Genomic DNA, 18,666 nt, shown 5'->3' on the forward strand with positions numbered 1-18,666 from the left:
CCAAGGGGAAGAAGATACAAATGGAAGGTGGCTGCAAGCCAAGAACAGAATTGCCTAGGAAGTCATGACCTCGTGGCTTGCTGACAGGTAAGGGGAGTTTACCCACTCTGACCAGACCCTCACATAACTTAGTGAATTGTCCTGGCACTTTAAATCCTGTAGAAAAAGGAGGTCTTTCACCCTTTTAGTTATCCAGAGTTCTGAGTCAGTAGTGAATTAAAAGCCTTTGTGACATCAACTTGTTTTTTTAAGTATTTTATTATTTTTCCAGTTACCTATAAGGATAGTTTTCAACATTTGTTTTCACAGGATTTTTTTTAGTTCCAAATTTTTTTCTCCCACCCTTCCTTCCCTCCCTCCTCCCCAAGACAGAAAGCAGTCTGATATAGGTGTATATGTACAATCACATTAAACATATTTATACATTAGTCATCTTGTGAAAGAAGAATCAGAGCACAAGAGGAAAACCTCAAAAAAGAAAGAAAAAACAGTCCAAAAGTAGAAACAGTATGGTTCAATCTGAATTCATAATCCACAGTTCTTTTTTCTGGATGTTGAGAACATTCTCTATCATGAGTTCTTTGAAACTGTTTTGGATCATTGCACTGCTGAGAAGAGCCAAGTCTATCCCCATTGTTCATCATACAATGTTGCTGTTACTGTATACAATGTTCTCCTGGTTCTGCTCCTCTCAGTCAGTATCAGTTCATGTAAGTCCTTCCAGGTTTCTCTGAACTCCTCCTGCTCATCATTTCTTACAGCATAATAGTATTCCATTACATTCATATATGTGGCATCAACTTGTAAGGAGTCACCCAGACAATATCTCATTCTCAGAGGTATACATGCGATGGGGGTTGGGGAATAGGTTTGGAGGCTATATTCGTTCTATCATATATATCTTGCTTGGAACTCAAGATTAGCATTCCCTAAGGAGAAATCTTAGTGGTAGCTACACTCATTTTAACACTAATATTACTGGATAGGTAGGCCTATATTGGTTTTTAAAATTATTATTATTGTAGATGATACTCACTCTTAGTTAAGTTTCCTTTAAAATGGAACTTTCAATGTTTAGAAACCTTAGTATTTTCAAAATATATGCATCAGATTGAGGTTACATAAAAAGGTTGTTGGGGTAGGACTAATGTCTGATTCTGTTAGTTTAGGTTTGATGTTGATACAAAATGCAAAATGAAGCACTCAAGAGTTCACAATAGGAGATTTACTTAGCAGTAGCAGCAATAAGAATACATAGCTTCTATAGACTGTGTCCCCTAGGCTTCCATATAGAAATTCATCAGATCAACAGGGCAGGGTGTGGTAACTCCTACAATTTACAGACTTGGGAGGGCTGAGAAATGAGTGGATCTTTTTAATGCCCTTAGATGACCAGGAAGCAGCAATCTCTGAAGGTAAGGGCAAATCCAGTACCAGTGACAACTTTGTATGACCTTTTAGGAAAAACTATATCTTAAGGACTTGGGGGGGGGGTGACCCTTGGTAATTATTCCTTTCACATAGCTTAAAATGAAATGCAAAACAAGGTAAAATCACAAAGGTTTATAGTATTTTCAAAGAGTGAAGCGAGTTATACTATAAAAAGGATTTCTTTAAAATACTTTCAATTACTCAATAAAATAAGTCAACATTGGTATAAAAGTCAAACACTTCTGACCATCATAGTTATGAAAAAATTCAAAATTAACTTGAAAAGCTAGTGTTATTTTATGTTTTATAATTTAAATATCCTTGAAGTGGAAGAGAAAAAAGATGTTTTCCCTAAGAAAATAATTAATATTTCATTTTGAATTGCCTATTATTTTCTTGGTATCAGAGCACATCCAGCATAAAACAGAAAGACATCATCACTCAGAGGAAGGAACGGGATGCTAGCATAAAATCTTTGTTAGAGAATAATGAGCCTAAGTAAAATTTAAATGTGGTCATTTAATGTACTTATTTGAGTATTACTAAGTTGGCATCTGAAACCCACTGATCAACGTTTATAGATATGGTGGGGGGGAATTCTGCTTGTTTGTATGTGGTTTGTTTTTTTTTGTTGTTGTTGCTTTTTTTTGTTTGTTTTGGTTTGTTTTGGTGATGATGGCAAAAATTCAACAAAGCACAGGAATGATGAAGGACTGAAGCTATATTGGAAAGTATTCTCTCAGACCAGCTTTCTGGGATGGCTTTGAACTCTTGCTTATCATTATTTTATACGCCTTCTTTTCTTTATGTTGCCGGTAGGGAGAAGAAAAACATAGGAGACTAGCCTTTAGGATTTTTAATCAAAGCTACTACTCTGCTGATTGCCATAGTGGATTTTCAAAGGGTAAAGCAAGTGGGCAAATTAAAATCCCATGTTCCTGTGGGCTAGGAGCTGAGCTTTTTGAAAAGCTCTGCAGCAAGAGCATGTTTTCAATTGTGTCTTACTGTTACCCTATCCTTTCTGTGAACATCTTCGGTACACTTTTCTCTTTCCAGTTGATTGGCACAGAAAGAGAAGAGAGACAAACAGACAAAGAGAAAGATAAAGAGACAGAGAGACAGACACAGACACAAGGACATAGAGAGACTGAGAGATTCAAAGAGAGACAGACTGAGTCAGACTGATACAGAGACAGAGGAATACAGAGACAGAGAGACACAGAGAAAGGGAGGGGAGACAAGAGAGAAGAAACCAATGGAGATGGAGAATATAGAGAGGTAGAGACTGAAAGGCAAGAATAGACAGAAAAAGACAGAGATAGGCAGATACTGAGAAAGTGACAGAGAGAAAGAGGCAGAGAGACAAAAGAAACATAAGGAAAGCATTTTACAAGCCTTAAAGCACTATATAAATGGGTAATGATTATTATTTTAAGAAAGAGAGGAGAAAAAGTGGTTGTAATAGTACTGGGATAAAAGCAAGAACCCAAATGAACTGGAGTTGAAAGTAATGAATTCAGTAGGCTAATAGTGACAAATGGCAGTATAATATAAATAATTAAGATAGGTAGATAGAAAGATCAAGTCCTTCACTTAGATTTTTGCCCTACGAATCTTCTCAACATTAGCAGTAAAGCACAGAGAAGAAAGAAATCTTTGTCTTTATGTGGACACCTCCCCCCACCCACCCCCTTGAGCCCCAAACATTGTCACTTTAATGGAAAGTTCCTTTTCCTGGCATTTCTAGGCTTTGGTTGTTTGTTTTTGTTTTTCCAAATTACAATTTCTCACTCTTAGTTAAACTTGCAATCTATCCTTCCCTTTCCCCGGAACTTTCAAATAGGAGGGAAAAGAGCCTAGATGGCTGTTTAGACATGATTAATTTCCATAGACTGGAATTCCCAAACTTCAAACCATGATCTGTGGATAGATTTTAGAGTATACACGGAAGAAGAAATATATCTTTATTTCGATATAATTCGTTGTTTTCTTAATCCAGTGTATTTCTTTTTATACATTTACAAACATTATTCTGAGTTCATAGCTTTCACCATATTGCTAAAGGGGTACATGATTAAAAAAAAAAGATTGAGCAAGTACCATCTCTTTTTTTAACTTAAATTTAAACCATCAAATCTCAATATCTCTCTCTCTCTCTCTCATGTGTGTGTGTGTGTGTGTGTGTGTGTGTGTGTTTTATAGAATGTCGAGATTAGATCTTAGAAATCAACTTCATTTCCCAGACAAGAAATCCATGGGCACACGCAACCTTCCACACTTCAAAATTTATAAACAATACAATGATGGAAAGCGTTATACGTCTGTCTTGTGGCTAGAATGTGACTTCTAGCAAGGAAACAACTGGAAGGAAAATAAGGAAAATGCCGGAGGGCTAGCCTGGACCAGGCCATTGTGATCTCTAAGGCTCAGCCGGCTTCTGGACACGCCAAGAAGTGGGGCGGAGCGTTTGTTGACTGCTTAAATACTTTAATGTTGTAACACGCGTTGGTCACTGCTCGGTCTAGGCAAAGGCTGAAACAGTATTATGTTGTGAACAAGTGCCGAGGGTGGGAAAAGGCGAGGCGGCAGACTGGGAGGCACTGAATGTTACAGCGGTGAAAGACACCCTTTGTGCAAGCCTTCTGGAAAAGGGGGAAGGGAGCTGGGCAGAGAAAAGCAGAGGGGAAGCTGAAGAGCCAGGGTTGCCATGCCCAGCTGATTCCGCCAGATGTGCAGGTACATTCCAGCGGTTACAGTAGCTGCTGGAAGCTCCTGTAGGGGGCCATGTGGATTTCAGGGATGCGAGAGCAGAGGACGAACCAGCGCACTCCTTCAACCCTTCTTTGGTAGGGGGAGGGGCGGGAAACTAGCAAGGGGAATAGTTTCTCAGAACTGAGAAGGGAATTAAGGGATCCCCTCCTCTCCTTTATATAGGTGACGAAGAGCTCTCGCTGTCATTAAAGGCATATCACCTCCCTTGGCGACTGTGCCAGGCATCAGGGCACCGGCGAACCGACACTGAGAAGGGCAAGCCCCGCCTGGGTGTAGGTGTTACAGACCTTCTTACCTTACCTGGGGGAAAGGGGCGCCCGGATCGCGCTCCTTTCCTTTTGCACCAAAGCTGCATGGCTTGTGGCTTATTTTTCCAGCTGGCAAACGTCACCATGAAGACAAGGGAATGCCTGTGGTGAGTTGTTTATTTTGTTAGAGTTTGCGGTGGGGTTGGGGTGGGGGGAAGAGACAGGGAATGAACGGGTGTGGAGTAGACGTAGGGGGAGGAGGACGTTGGGAACTGAACTGTATTGCTTGGGTCTCCATCCACCAGCATTGTATAAATCTCTCAACCCTCAAGGAAGGCGCTAAGAGAAGGGGCTGTGCTAAAAACTGCTCCCCGTCTACAAGAATTTTCCCTTTACAACATTTGCGAAGTTGAGCCAATTTGATGCATAACACTAGGAGACTGATACATAGACATACAGAGAGCATACACACACAACCCTTCACAGAACACACTAGTTGTAAAACAGCATGTTCAGGCAGCAGGTTTCCAGTATTCAGCTAGCAGCAGCAGTTCTTCCCGGGCTACAAAATCAGCCTCTGCCTTTTCCGTTACTTCTAGAAAAAAAGGGTTCTTGTAAGATGAGTAGATGTATGTGGTATGTAGGTGGAGTTGATGGAAAACTTGTCCTGTCGGAATCCCAGAAAAATAGGTGAAGTTAATGCATGCTTTCTTTGTATGCGGATGATTTTCCTTGACTGGGCAGTATTTATCACTGTTGAGGATAAACTGGCTCTGTCCCCAACAGACCCAGGAGGAACCCCAAAGATAGTATTTGGTATCCTCATCTTTGGGGCAGGTGGTTTGAAAGACTGACGAAATGCAAGCCCAGCCTGGGCTCAGGATCACAAAATGTAACTGATGGTAATAATTGCCTGGAAGAAAATCCTAAATACATTAGTGAGATGGTAAAGCTTTTAAGGCTTTCTTGGGAGTGAGTGCCTGGCTAATGAGAGGTTAATTTTGTTTCGAAGGGAAGACTGTGCTGGTTTCCTGAGATAAATGGCCAGGAAGCACATTACCTCCCTGGCTCTGGCAATCGGCTCCCAAATGCTTTTTGCACCTGCTACTTTCATGCTCAGTGAGTGGTTGTAAAGATGCTGGGATCCTGTCAGCCAATTTTTGTAGGTACAGTTAATGAATCCTCACTCTTCCTCCATGGTACTAACTGTTGTGTCTATTATCTAATACATAGGTTCAAAAAGTAAGTGACAGCATCTGACTTTTTCAAGGAGTTTCGATGCCCCTTTGGCCCTCCAGGCACCATACAGGACCATAAGGGTTAAAGATGATGTAAGTACAAACACATGGAGAGCTTGTATTCTTTTAGAAGTTATTTTATTTTAGTTCCTTGACTTCCCCTCCTCAAAATAGTAGATAACAAGGGGTGGGGGAGACAGGAGTGGGAAACATATCACATATACTGTGTTTTAAAAATTGAAACCCAGGTCTGATACCCAGCTGCTCTTCCCTAATGCATTGTATTAAGCAGACAGACCTTGAGACCTGTGTTGGATTTCTGAAAATGGAGATTATATTAACTGGGGAACAGTTAAGCCATCGTGAATGCCTTCAGGAAAAGCAAACCACATTTTGTTTAAAATCCATTAATGCTTTTTGCATGTGTTTGAATTCTACACAGTTACACATTAAGTTTATGTTTTGCTGGGTCCCTATATAGGCTGTTATTGTTTCCTCTTTCCTGAACTAAAAGAAAAATGGGAATGGGGGAAGGGGAAGGAAGGAGAGAGGAGGAATTAAGTAGCTAGATAGATTCCTGAGTTGTTAAAATCATTTGATTTCTGCATATTGTTAGTCTGAAATGTAAAGTCATTATGTATGAGTAATAGAATAGTCATTCAATTCTGTTTTCCCCAAAGTTAATGCAAAGGATCTTATCTCTTTTTTTGAGTAAAAAAGACTGTGTGTCCTTGGGTGTCCATCAGGTTTGAAAACCTGATACAATTTATTGACATCAACTGTAATTTACTCTTCTACTCCCTCAGCTCACCTAATGCCTTGACACTTGAAAATGGGAACCTCCTTCTAGCTTAATTGTAAAAATTAGCATTTCCCTCTAGCCAACTATACACTTATATAGCAATAAAAAGTGAATTGTTACACACATAAATCTTAGGCTTGTCAAATTTTACAACAGAGGAACAATAAAGCACCTTAGAGGAGATGAAATTTTTCCTGTTAAGGAAGTGTCATTTAGTGACCCTAGAGTTTGCAGATAGCGCCCTCTATTGTTATCAAACTCTAGTATCTGTCATCATAGTAATGAAACTAAAGAAAACCTCAGGGAGTCAGGAAAAAAACAACAAACCTAAACCTGTTCTTTTCTTTATTTTGAATATTTGTTATGTGCTGAGGTATAAAGAATTTATGATGCTTCTCTTAATTGGTTCTTAAAGCACAAGATTCTGGATTAAAAGACTGGCAGAAGGGGCAGCTAGATGGCGCAGTGGATAAAGCACTGGCCCTGGATTCAGGAGTACCTGAGTTCAAATCCAGCCTCAGACACTTAACACTTACTAGCTGTGTGACCCTGGGCAAGTCACTTAACCCAATTGCCTCACCAAAAAAAAAAAAGAAAAAAAAAGACTGGCAGAGAAAATTTTATAAATTCTGTCAGTTTTGTTAAAATACTTTGGAATACTTAATTCCACCTGTTTATTTTTTAAAGATAAACATTTACATTGCTACAGTTCTGATTTATTTAATCTAGTATAATTGGATAGAGCACAGGCCGTGGAGTCAGGAGTACCTGAGTTCAAATCTGGCCTCAGACACTTAACACTTACTAGCTGTGTGACCCTGGGCAAGTCACTTAACCCCAATTGCCTCACTAAAAAAAAGAAAAGAAAAGAAAAAAAATCTAGTATAATTACTTATATCCTACAAAATAGTTGTGCCAATAGAACAAGACTGCTAGGCAGCAAAATCGTGAAGTATGCTAATACCACATCTGATTCCCCCACCAAAAAATCATTTCTCCAGGTCGTAGTAAAGCTATTATTATGTTACAATATAGTTAAAGCTTGAATTATATCTTAGGCAGTGAAAGTTATGTTTACTACTTGAGTCACCACAACGTGTGTAATAATTATGCAATGAAAAGGAATGGCTGAATAGCGGAGGCAATCCTGCATAAAGGTCCCAGTCTTGGCAAGAGCAAAGAGTCTGTAAGGAGTAAATTGTTGCTGAGCGAGGATGCTGCAAGTCTCTACACTATCCAAACTTATTTGAACAGCACATTTTTTAAAAGGGGGGGGGGCAGGTAGAGGAAAGGGTTAATGTGTCCATAACTGATTATTTCCAAACACTGCCAAAGTTGAGATCTGGAACTTACATGAGCCTAAAAAAAGTGAGTCATGACTTGATCATTTTAAGAACAATATATGTATTCCAGGAGAGATTAGATGGCACTTCACAACTGACAAATCATACTGAATTCTATTATCTGTCTGATTCCAAGATTCTGGGTTTCTCCCTTTTCAGTATCTTTACAGACAAACTGGCCTTTTCCTTGTTTCCAATTCTGGAAAAAGAGATTTAATGTGTTGGCTGTTAAGGTCTGGGATGCCTTACCAAAACTCGGCTACCAAAAAGCAAAAAACACCCCAACATCACATTTATGTAGTATTTTAAGCGAAGTGTTTTCCTCAGCACAAACCTGTAAGGTAGATAGAGCAAGTAGTTACTTTTTTCAGATGAAGAAACTGAGGCTATGAGAAGTTGTGACTTGCCCTATCCATGATTTCACAATTAGTTAAGCATTTGAGGCAGTGCATTAACTTCTCATTAATCTAAATTATCCTCTAATCGGGCATGTTAAAGTTTGCCCGCTGTGGGAGAAGTAAGGAAAAACTAACCTACGGGCCCAAACTAACCAACTCTTAGCTAGTAGTCACTAACTAGCCACTAACCCCTGACTTTGATGGTCAAGTCAAAGGAGAGAAAACTTTCTCCCCCGCGCTGCAGCTCCCAGGCTTCACTGAAGGAACGCCAATGGGCGATCCTCAGGCCCGATTAAAGCTGCCAGTAAATTCCAACGCGAGCCCACGGAGACCTTTCCCAGCCAATCAGAGGGCCCCCCACCCGCCAGTCACATTCCGACTAAGAAAAGCCCAATTTCTTTTCTGCAATGTTCCACTCTCGAGACCTAATTCGGAATGCGGCTTCGGGGGAGGTGATTGGCTGCGAAGGTGAAGCCCCGCACACGTGATTGCCAAACGCTGCTCCTTAGGAGCGTGGACCGAGATAGGGCGTGGCCGGCGGGGGCGGGGAGCACGCGATAGAAAACAAGAGAGACAAACTTGGGAGGCCGAGTGGGGCCCTCTGGAAGTAACCCAAAAGTAGGGACCCCCGGCCGCCACTGGCCGCCTGTCTACATTAAGCTACGTAAAAAGTGCAAAAACCAAAACGGTAAATAGAGGAGGCGAGATTGTGCGAAGGCGATGGCAAATCGCTTCGTCGCAGACAATTCAGGGCCGCCGAACTCCCACGGCCCTGGGCGGGGAAGGCGGGCCCCGGAGGCCCCGAGAAGTGTCGAGTCTGTCTGAATCTGCCGGCGCTCGCGGCCCTAGGGACGCCGCTGAGGTAGGAGGAGGGCGCGGATTGGCTGGGGGCGCGCCCGACGTGGGAGGGGAGTGCGGCGCTGAGATTGATTGATGGGGCGGGGGAGGGGCGTGCGGAGACACCCGAGCGAGGCCGGGGCCCCGCGCACACTCTCGCCCCCCACACCCCGCGCGGCGCACGCAGCCCCTGCCCCCGGTCTCGCCGGAGCCCGCGCGCTAGCGGCTTTAGGAAGTGGGGAAGAAGGCGGCGAGACTCATTGGCGTTCTTTGTGTTCTTTTCTCCTCTTGTGATGCTGCCGGGGGCCCTTCTCCTCCTCCTCCTTCGGCGCGGTGTTCGCTGTTGCTGCTGCGGGGGCGGCGGCTGCCTCTCGCCATCGCGGAACTGAAGGAAGAAGAAAAGGAAGCGAGGCCCGATCGCGTGTCCATGCAGCAGCCCCGGCTCCCGGGCCCCCACGCCGCCGCCACAGCCCCGGAGGAGACCTGCATGGACGGGCATGGGGAGAGCTGCCCCTTCCTGCGCCGCCGCCACCGGGGCTGAGCCGCGCCGGCGCCGCCCCCGTCGCGGCTGGCGCTCGCCTCCGCTGGCCGCCCTGCTGCTCCTGCTCGGCCTCGGGGGGCTGCCCGCAGGTACCGATCGCCCCCTGCCCCGCGGGGAGGGGGCTCCCACACGTGCCTCAGCGCCCACGCACCCACACTCCACGCGCGACTCCAGTGACAGGCGCGGACTTGCGCGGGGATGGGCGGAGGGGGAAGGTGGGAGAGGCGCCCTCACTTTTACTCTAGTTGGAGAAGCTCCCCCGGGAGAAGATGGTAATGGTGTGGTTGGGTTAGGAGGGGGAGCCCACAGAAAAGGATTCGATTTCTTTGTTTCTGGCAGAGATCCCTAGAGATTTCAGAAGCAAACTCTCGTGTGTGGGGGTGGGGGTGGAGGTGTGGTGTGTGGTGTATGTTGTGAGTGTGGTGTAGCTTCAGTACACCTGGCTGCAGCTTTTAGCCAAACCGTGTAGTTGGAGCAACTGCAACAAATTGTTTAAAACATTTGGCGAGTCTGGGAGATGCGTGTAAGATGGCCCCTTCTCCCGAGCCCTCCCTCCCACTTTGCACAGACCTCCCTGAGATCTCCCCTCGGTGAGAGCCCGAGGGTGCTGGAGGGAAGTGAAAGGGGAGTGTTGCATTTGAGCTTTTGGCTAATGCTCGGATGCGTGATTGCTTTCTGCGATCGTATTTACCGAAAGTAGGGAATCAGATCAGGTTTCCGCTGCTGCCTCCTCCCTGCTGGAGAAAAGGAGCCTTGAGCTGTTCCTCTGGAGTTGGGGGGTTGGTGAAGCAGAGAGATCGTACATTTTAGCTGGAATGTGGAAACCAGTATGTAGCTTAATCTCAACGTAACTAAAATACTTAAAAACGGTTGCGTATTTGAAAAGCCTTTCTTTAAAGAAACCAGCTTTCTGTTCTCTCCCTAAAAACCTGTGGCTAGAAGAAACCTTTTCGGGGATCATGGGGGGGCGGGGTGGTGAGAGATTAATATTTGCTAGCCTTTGTATAGTCCATGTTACTCTTCCCTAATGCAACCAGCTTAGTAGGTGCTTTGATTTGGGGCAACAAGAGAAGGAAATCGACCTTAGCATGCCAGAGTACCTCTTAGATTGGTTAGATTGGTGGCTGATGTGTCAAAAATATATTGATTCATTGCACTTTAAAAGAGTACTAGAAGATTTCTTTGTAAGGCATTGGCTTAGGGGAAAATAACTGGAAAGGGTGTCTCCCTGGAACTTAAATAAGGAGGGAAGTTTTATCTTTTTACTTTAGGATCGTTCCATACAATTATATGAACACCAATCGCCAGTGCTTATATCATCAAAGTATGTGAGTAGTCGGCTTTTCATGCCACTCAGATGTGTGTTGTAATTGTCATTTATTTACTAGGTCACACCAACCATGTTAAAATTTCCGATGTAGTAGTGGGGGCGGGGGAGAGACACCGTAAGAGAACACTTTTCTCCTGGAGAAGGCAGCACCACCAACTTTATTTTGCTATGTTTCCTATTGTAACTGCTATTTTAGAAGATAGAGGCAGATTTTAGGAACTATATGTCAGGTTTCAGAAACAAAATTTTAAATTAGTGGTTTTATTTCCTTTAGGAAATAAATAGCTAATTGTATGCTCTATATCCAGGAATACTCTTTGGCTACCTTTAAAGGGTACACTGTTTTAAAATGATTAGAGGATCTTTGAATAGGTGGGAGGAGTCATCTCAGTACTTAAATCTCTTTCTACTTGGACTCAAAGAAAATAAGATAGGGACAAATGAATAATTTTTTAACAAAAGGGCAATTTTAACAATTAAATGTTTTTTGCATTGTGTGTGTTTACTAGGCATCTGCACCAAGAAAATAGAAAGCACAATGCCTTGCTCATAGTTGCTGTAATAACTAACACATATAATACTTTAAAGTTTCCCTTCTTTTCCTTTGAGCCTCACAATAAATGTGTGAGATAAGTGTTGTAGGCATTTTTACCCTCTACCCTTTTTTCCCCTCCACCATTTTACAGATGAGAGAACTGAGGCTTAAATGTTAAGTAACTTGCCCTTAGTTATATAATGTCAGGTGGGATTTATGCCTATGTCTTCTGACTCCTAGTCTAACAGGCCATCAGATATATACCATCCTGTTCAGTGGTATTTAGTGTTGTTTGTGTTGTAAATATTAAGCCAGTCCTGTTTTAGCCTTGGCAACTCTGGTAGTACACGAATTGATAATGTTGGAAACCCTACTGGAAATGTAAAATATGGTCCTCGAAGATTATTAATTTCTTGGGGAGGCTGCAAAAAACCACCACCACCAAGAACAACAAAAATCTTGATTTAGAAAATTAAGACTTTGTTTGAAAAATTGGAACTTGAAACAGTGATTTTTCTTAAGCTCACTTTTAATGCAGCCTCACTTTATTAAAGGAGTAGTTGGTTTGAGAGATTTCTTTGAATGTTTGTTTCAGTCTGGCTCTAGCAGTTTATGTTCTGGAAAGGGATTGCCTAGCCCCCTTTCTTTAGTGTGAGCCCTCTTTTAAAAGCAGTACTTTTTGAAAAAGCAAGGAATGATTTCTGTTCACTTCAGGGATCCTAGTCAAGGGCTTTTTGCAGATGGGCGACCATATGTTTTATCACTGTAATCATGGCATTTGCCTCAGCACTCATATGGCTTAAAGATTCATTCTTTTTAATATAGCTTGCACATATCTCACATCCAGAAAATGATTATATTTCAAAATTGTATGGGTAAATTTGGCACATTGATTTGTGACAGTTTTGTGTTGAAATCCTTGGCAATAGGATCTTTTGTAAACACACATCCATTAGCACATTCTTCTCCATTAACTGAAACAAAAATAGAGCCGCTAATCTTCCTTCACGTTAATAACAAATAACTTGATGGGCAAAACAGTGAAACCGTTACCTGTAAATTTTAAATTTATTCCTTTGGGAAAGCATAGAGTGCATTATTCACAGATTTTTAACAAAGCTCTGCATTTCCTGACTGAGGATCAAATATGGAGCAGCTTGCTTCCTCATGTACTTCTTGGCTTTCCTTTGCTAGATCTTTGAGACTATTTCTACTTGGCCTTCTCTTGGCACTTTGACAGGAGGTTTATTTTACTACTTATAACAGAGTGTACATTGCCATTATAAATTCATGAAGCATAGATTTTTCTGGGGGAATGCTGCAAATTAGTCATAATAAAGAAACTTGGGGTGAGGATAGGTGACTCTTGGACGAGGACCCCTGTTTCCTTTTTTCTCTAGTTTGTCCTCTTTCCTCTACCATTCCAAACTAAAAGGCCAAACAGCAGTCCAACAGTATTTAGTTCCTCATCCCCAGAATGTTTGGTTTCTGTTTTGTGCAAAATTTCACAAAGGGATCAACACTCACCTACCAGCTAAAAGAAGGGAGTGGGGAGAAGAAAGGAAAGCAGAGGGGTTAGAAATTTAATTCTTCTCCCTTTTCCATTTGGACAGTTAGTGCATCTGCATTTCCACACCACTACTTTTGATAGTTTATGACTATTTGAAATAATTACAAGTAAATGTATGCTTGGTTGAATTTTATAGACCATAAAAAGAACAAATAGGCCCAGTAAGTTTAGCGGAAAGTTCTTATGCTATCATACAAGTATAAAAGCTGGATGTTAACCAAGTTATCTTCAGACCTTATTTTTGTTTCTTTACTTCCGCCTATGCTGTGAATCAGTTGCTTGAGTTTACTACCTTAGCCACTACTAAAGTATAAATGATAATACCTAATAGAGAAAATGTAGCCTTGAAGGGAAGGTAGAAGGCAGAAAAGCACTAGATTTTATATCAGAAGACTTGGGTTTGAATCTTGGCACTTCTACTTATTTTACCTGTTAACTTTCGACAATTACTTATCCTCTTGGGTGTGCCACAGTGCCGCCATCTATAAAATGAGAGGCTTGGATTCAATGACCTGTAAGGACCTTTTCAGCTCTAAATCTATGATCCATGATCCTTTGAGGACTTGGAATCAATATTCAAGTGTTAAATCTAGGAGTCAACACTTACTGTTAAAACCAAGCCCTCTGAAATTTTATCTTTTTTTCCTATCTATGAAATAGCCTTAACTCTTTTTTTTTTTAAAGTATAATTCTTTGAGAATGGTCGTCTCTTTTGAAGAAACTGGCTTTTAAAATATCTGAAATAGGACCCAAAGCCATCAACTGTGTTTGTAGATGCCTTAAAAGAAAAAAAAAGAAAAATTTAGGAATATAGTTATGGTCCAGTAATTGCTTTCATTTGTCCAGTATGCAATATTCACTTCTGTGGTTTTGAATCAGTTAACATCAAAGCCTAGGATTTCTTGTTTCCTGTTTTTTTTTAATTTAAATGGTGAATGGAGGAATAATATTTTATATATATATATATATTTTTTTTTAATTTCCTACCAAAAAAATAACACCAGTGGTTTATTATGGACTTTAGAAATTTCCCACTAAAATATGTTAAATTTCTTTTGGGTTTAAATTTGGGACCAGTGTTCTAATGTAAAGTTAAATTGGGATTAATTTAAATAATTGTTTTTTATGCAGAGGTACCTCTGGCTTGATCTTGATCCTGCTAGGTCCATTTCTATGTTCCAGTATTTATATTCAAATAAATATGAATTTTCTTATGTGTGATTTCATGATTCAAGGACAGACTATAAAGATGTATTATTGGAAGCTATGATTTCGTGTTTTATGGCATTTATTATGCATTATTTCTCCTTTTATTGTATGAAAGCATCATTTTGGAAACTAAACACTGCTACTTTTAGGTTTGTTTTTCTGTTCACAGTGTCATAACTTAAGATGTTTGCTGCAATTTCACTTTTAATTTACTAAGTTATAATGTATTTTTGTTAAGAAAAAGGCAGTAACTATAGTCACATTTAAAAGTCAACATTTTTTGTTCATTTGTTCTTTTGGTTCAAAATTTTTAAAGCATAGTCAATCTTTGCCATCTACCTCTGTTATAAAGCATTTGAACTAATGGCCCTGGGAGGATAGAAGAAAATTAGAAAATTTTTTATTTTTTCTCCACCTCTCCCCTTCTTGTTTTTCCCTTCCTGATCAAGTGGGCATAACAAATAGTCCCTGAAGGAAAATGATAGTTTTCTTATGTAGTTCATTCAGGAAGTAATATAGTCTCTTAAAATGTCTCACCTTTTAAGCAATTTGTTGTTATCTTAACTTCCTTTAGGTTATTGCCAACAGCCAACCCAGTGTCGAATCCAGAAATGTACCACAGACTTTGTATCACTGACTTCTCACCTGAACTCTGCCATCGATGGCTTTGATTCAGAGTTCTGCAAGGCTTTACGTGCTTATGCTGGCTGTACCCAGCGCACTTCTAAAGCCTGCCGTGGCAACCTGGTCTACCATTCAGCTGTTCTAGGAATCAATGACCTCATGAGCCAGAGAAACTGTTCCAAGGATGGACCCACATCCTCTACCAACCCCGAAGTTACCCATGACCCTTGTAACTATCATAGCCATTCAGAAGCTAGAGAACATCAGGGAGGGGATCAGAGTCCTCCTGCTTACCTTTTTTGTGGCTTGTTTGGAGATCCTCACCTTAGAACTTTTAATGATCACTTTCAAACGTGCAAGGTGGAAGGTGCCTGGCCTCTTATAGACAATAATTATCTTTCTGTACAAGTGACGAATGTACCTGTGGTCCCTGGATCCAGTGCTACTGCTACAAATAAGGTAAGATTGACTTTTCTTTCTAACTTTCTATTAACTTTGAGTTATGTATTAAGTCCAATTTGAAGTGAGAAGTAAAAGTTTGAATTAAAATGAAGCAGTTTTATTCTGTTTTTAGAGTTGATAGGGTCAGTTTTAGGGGTTGTGGTGGTTTGCTTTCCAAAGCTGTGAGTTGCCTAACACAGTCCCAGGGTTGATTATAAAACAAGCCAGATTAAAAAACAAAGATATGTGGGGTAAAAAAAAAAATAACATTGAAACTTGAAGACCTGGGCAGTAGTCGTTTTTTAAACATAGCATGCCTGTGTTTTTTTGTGGGGTTTTTTGTTGTTTTTCAGTTATGCCTCTGTGTTATATGTTATTATTCTTGTCTCTTTAAGCATTCAAATAACAAATCAGAGGGGAAGCTAGGTGGCACAGTGGATAAAACACCAGCCCTGGATTCAGGAAGATCTGAGTTCAAATTTCACCTCAGACACTTGACACTTACTAGCTGTGTGACCCTGGGCAAGTCACTTAATCCTCATTGCCCTGAAAAAAAAAATAAAAAAAACCAAATAACATATCAGCTGAAGTATATGAGTTGGTAGGAGGTGTCTGAGGCCCAAGGAAATGCCCTTTTTGGGAAACAAATTGTGTTAGAAATTGAGAAAAGGTAATAAAATATAGTGGCTGCAAGCCAGCACTGATGCAAACTGCCTAGGATGCCTTAGTGATTAGCTTAGTGATGACCAAGGGTGTAGAGTGTCTACTGCAGTGCAATAATATATAATCACAGGATAATATGTGGACCACAGAATAGCAATTTAAGGCCAAAGGTGGGGTAGAAGGGGAAAAAAATCGCATTTAGCTTACACTGACCAGTTCGTCCATGTTTTATATAACCTCTGGATTGGGGGTTTTAACCTTATTTGTGTTTTGAACATCTTTGGCAGTCTGAAGCCCATGTACCCCCTTCTTAAAATGTTTTTAAATACATAAATAAAATACATAGGATTACAAAGGAAACCAATTATGTTTTGAAATCTTCGATTAACAAAAAATAAGAATTCCAAGTTCTTGGATCCCAAGTTAAGAATTTCAGCATTGGGGCGGCTAGGTGGCGCAGTGGATAAAGCACCGGCCCTGGAGTCAGGAGTACCTGAGTTCAAATCCGGCCTCAGACACTTAACACTTACTAGCTGTGTGACCCTGGGCAAGTCACTTAACCCCAATTGCCTCACCAAAAAAAAAAAAAAAAAGAATTTCAGCATTAGTGTTTTACATAGAACTAGATGAAGACCTGCCAGTTGCTTTTAAAGCATTTGTGCTGTTGTCCCAGTGGGAGAGAAGGATCTATATGCTGACCGTAAATTTTTTTATCAGTCTTACTCACTGTAAGTAAACAAAGGAATTAGTATTATAGAATGTTTTGCAAGAAATGGTATCAATATTCCCACCATCATCTACTATTTCTTTTCATCTTAAATATGTCATATTAGACAAAGATTTCTTTGAACAAGTAATTTCCAAACTTTTGTGATTTAAAAAAATCACTTTCTAAGAAAATGTCATGTTGCCTCACCCATAAACATTCTGCATGGCATATGTGTTTTAAAATTAACTTGAATTAAAATTACTTTTTGTAGGCATGTTGTAGAAACTGTTACAAAACCCCTGGAGATAATTGAAGACCCTCAAGAGTGTCCAGTTGAACAAATAGCCTTGCTCTCACCTGGACATTTATGATGAATACAAAAATGTTTGCAGTTGTAGTCCTAGCAAAAACTTAAAACTTCCCTTTTGGTTTTCTCAGTCTTATAATAAATTCTACCAGTGATTTTATAATTTTATATAGAATTTTTTATCATATACCTGTTAAGGAACATATTAGTTGTTCTCATACACACACACACACACATACATATACAAATACACATAAGGTGTGACTATAAAAGAATCCATCTAATTACTTTTATGGTTTAAAAAAAAAACCCTTCATTAAAGAAAACATTGTTTAAGGCCATTGAACATTGGAAATACAAGAAGAAAATTGCTCCTGGGGTGTAAAAAGTCAATACTGGAGATTTTGTAAGTTACTGGAGACAATGGAGATGGCATAGAATGTAACCATTATCTTGTGTGGAGGTCAGAGAGGAAGAGATGGCTTATTTTTCCAGAAGGCTGATGCACCTTACAAATTGTCATCTAGAATGACTATACTTAAAAATAATCTGTAGAATTTAGTATTTTGTGGAGATTAATATTTATAGATAGAAGAATGATCATATAGCTAAGGAGTAATTGAGATATTTTCGTTTTCCTTGGTCTTTTGTTACACTGTTGAAAAATGGTTTCTCACATCTGGTAACCATGCTGCCCAGCAACAAAATCCTCAGTGTCTCTCTTCCTGAACTATTCTACAAATCCTGTCTCAGGCTTTGTTGAGTGTGTGTGTCTATCATGTCTGAAGTAGAAAACACCAGGATGTATATCTCAAGGATTTCCTTAACTTAATCTCCTTAATCTCAATACTAGATCAGTATTTCCTTATTCTCAATTCTAGAATATCTCAAGAATTTCTTGAATGTTCTTTTTCAGGCCTGACCTATAATCTATTAAAGCTATGGTTGGATCCATTAAAGAGATTGCCATATTTAAACACATTCTTTTTTTCCATCCAAAATTGGACAGTCAATTAGACTTGGATACTCTGCCTAATTCACCCTCTAAAACACACACCCTTCTTTTCAAAAACGATGAAAAGGATTTCTTAGTGGGGTGTTCCTCTCTTAGCTAGAGCCCTTTCTACTTGTTTGCTTTTACTTCCCCAAATAATAAACATTTTTATTTAAAGTTTTGAGTTCCAAATTTTATCCCTCTTTCCATTCTCTTCCCTCTCTCCCTGAGGCGGTAAGCAATCAGATATAGGTTATACATGTGAAGTTATGTAAAACATTCCCATATTAGTCATTTTGTATAAGAAAAACTTGAAAAGAAAAAATGAGAGTGAAAAATAGCATGTTTCAGTCTGTGTTCAGTCAAGATCAGTTCTTTCTTTGGAGGTGGATAGTATGCTTCATCATTAGTCCTTTGAGATTGTCTTGGATCATTGTGTTGTTGAGAATAGTTAAGTCATTAAAAGTTTTTCATCAAACAATATTTCTGTCTCTGCACAATGTTCTCTTGGTTCTGCTCACTTCACTATACATCAGTTCATACAAGTCTTTCTAGGCCTTTCTGGAGTCATTCTGCTTGTCATTTCTTAGAGCACAATAATATTCCATCACCATCATGCACCACAGCTTGTTTAACCATTCCCCATTTGATGGGCATTTCTTTGATTTCCAGTT

The 18,666-nt window shown here is 40.3% G+C and overlaps 1 protein-coding gene across 4 annotated transcripts in view; it reads left to right on the top strand.

Moving 5' to 3' along the window:
- Window positions 1-3,951: 3,951 nt before the first annotated feature.
- RGMB (repulsive guidance molecule BMP co-receptor b) overlaps window positions 3,952-18,666 on the top strand; it is a 42,518-nt gene continuing 27,803 nt past the window's right edge. The window contains exons 1-5 of one of the 4 annotated variants that reach the window (XM_043977512.1): window positions 3,952-4,277; window positions 4,366-4,618; window positions 5,685-5,782; window positions 9,461-9,699; window positions 14,829-15,337. In XM_043977512.1, coding sequence (XP_043833447.1) covers window positions 5,778-5,782; window positions 9,461-9,699; window positions 14,829-15,337 — 753 coding nt within the window. In that variant the 5' untranslated portion in view covers window positions 3,952-4,277; window positions 4,366-4,618; window positions 5,685-5,777. Of the gene's footprint in view, window positions 4,278-4,365; window positions 4,619-5,684; window positions 5,783-8,961; window positions 9,095-9,460; window positions 9,700-10,867; window positions 10,935-14,828; window positions 15,338-18,666 lie in introns of those variants that run through there. The other 3 variants (XM_043977510.1, XM_043977514.1, XM_043977513.1) reach the window with 3 other exon arrangements.

This window comes from Dromiciops gliroides, chromosome 1 (assembly GCF_019393635.1).
Source record: "Dromiciops gliroides isolate mDroGli1 chromosome 1, mDroGli1.pri, whole genome shotgun sequence".
In the NCBI taxonomy this organism is placed as follows: Eukaryota; Metazoa; Chordata; class Mammalia; order Microbiotheria; family Microbiotheriidae; genus Dromiciops; species Dromiciops gliroides.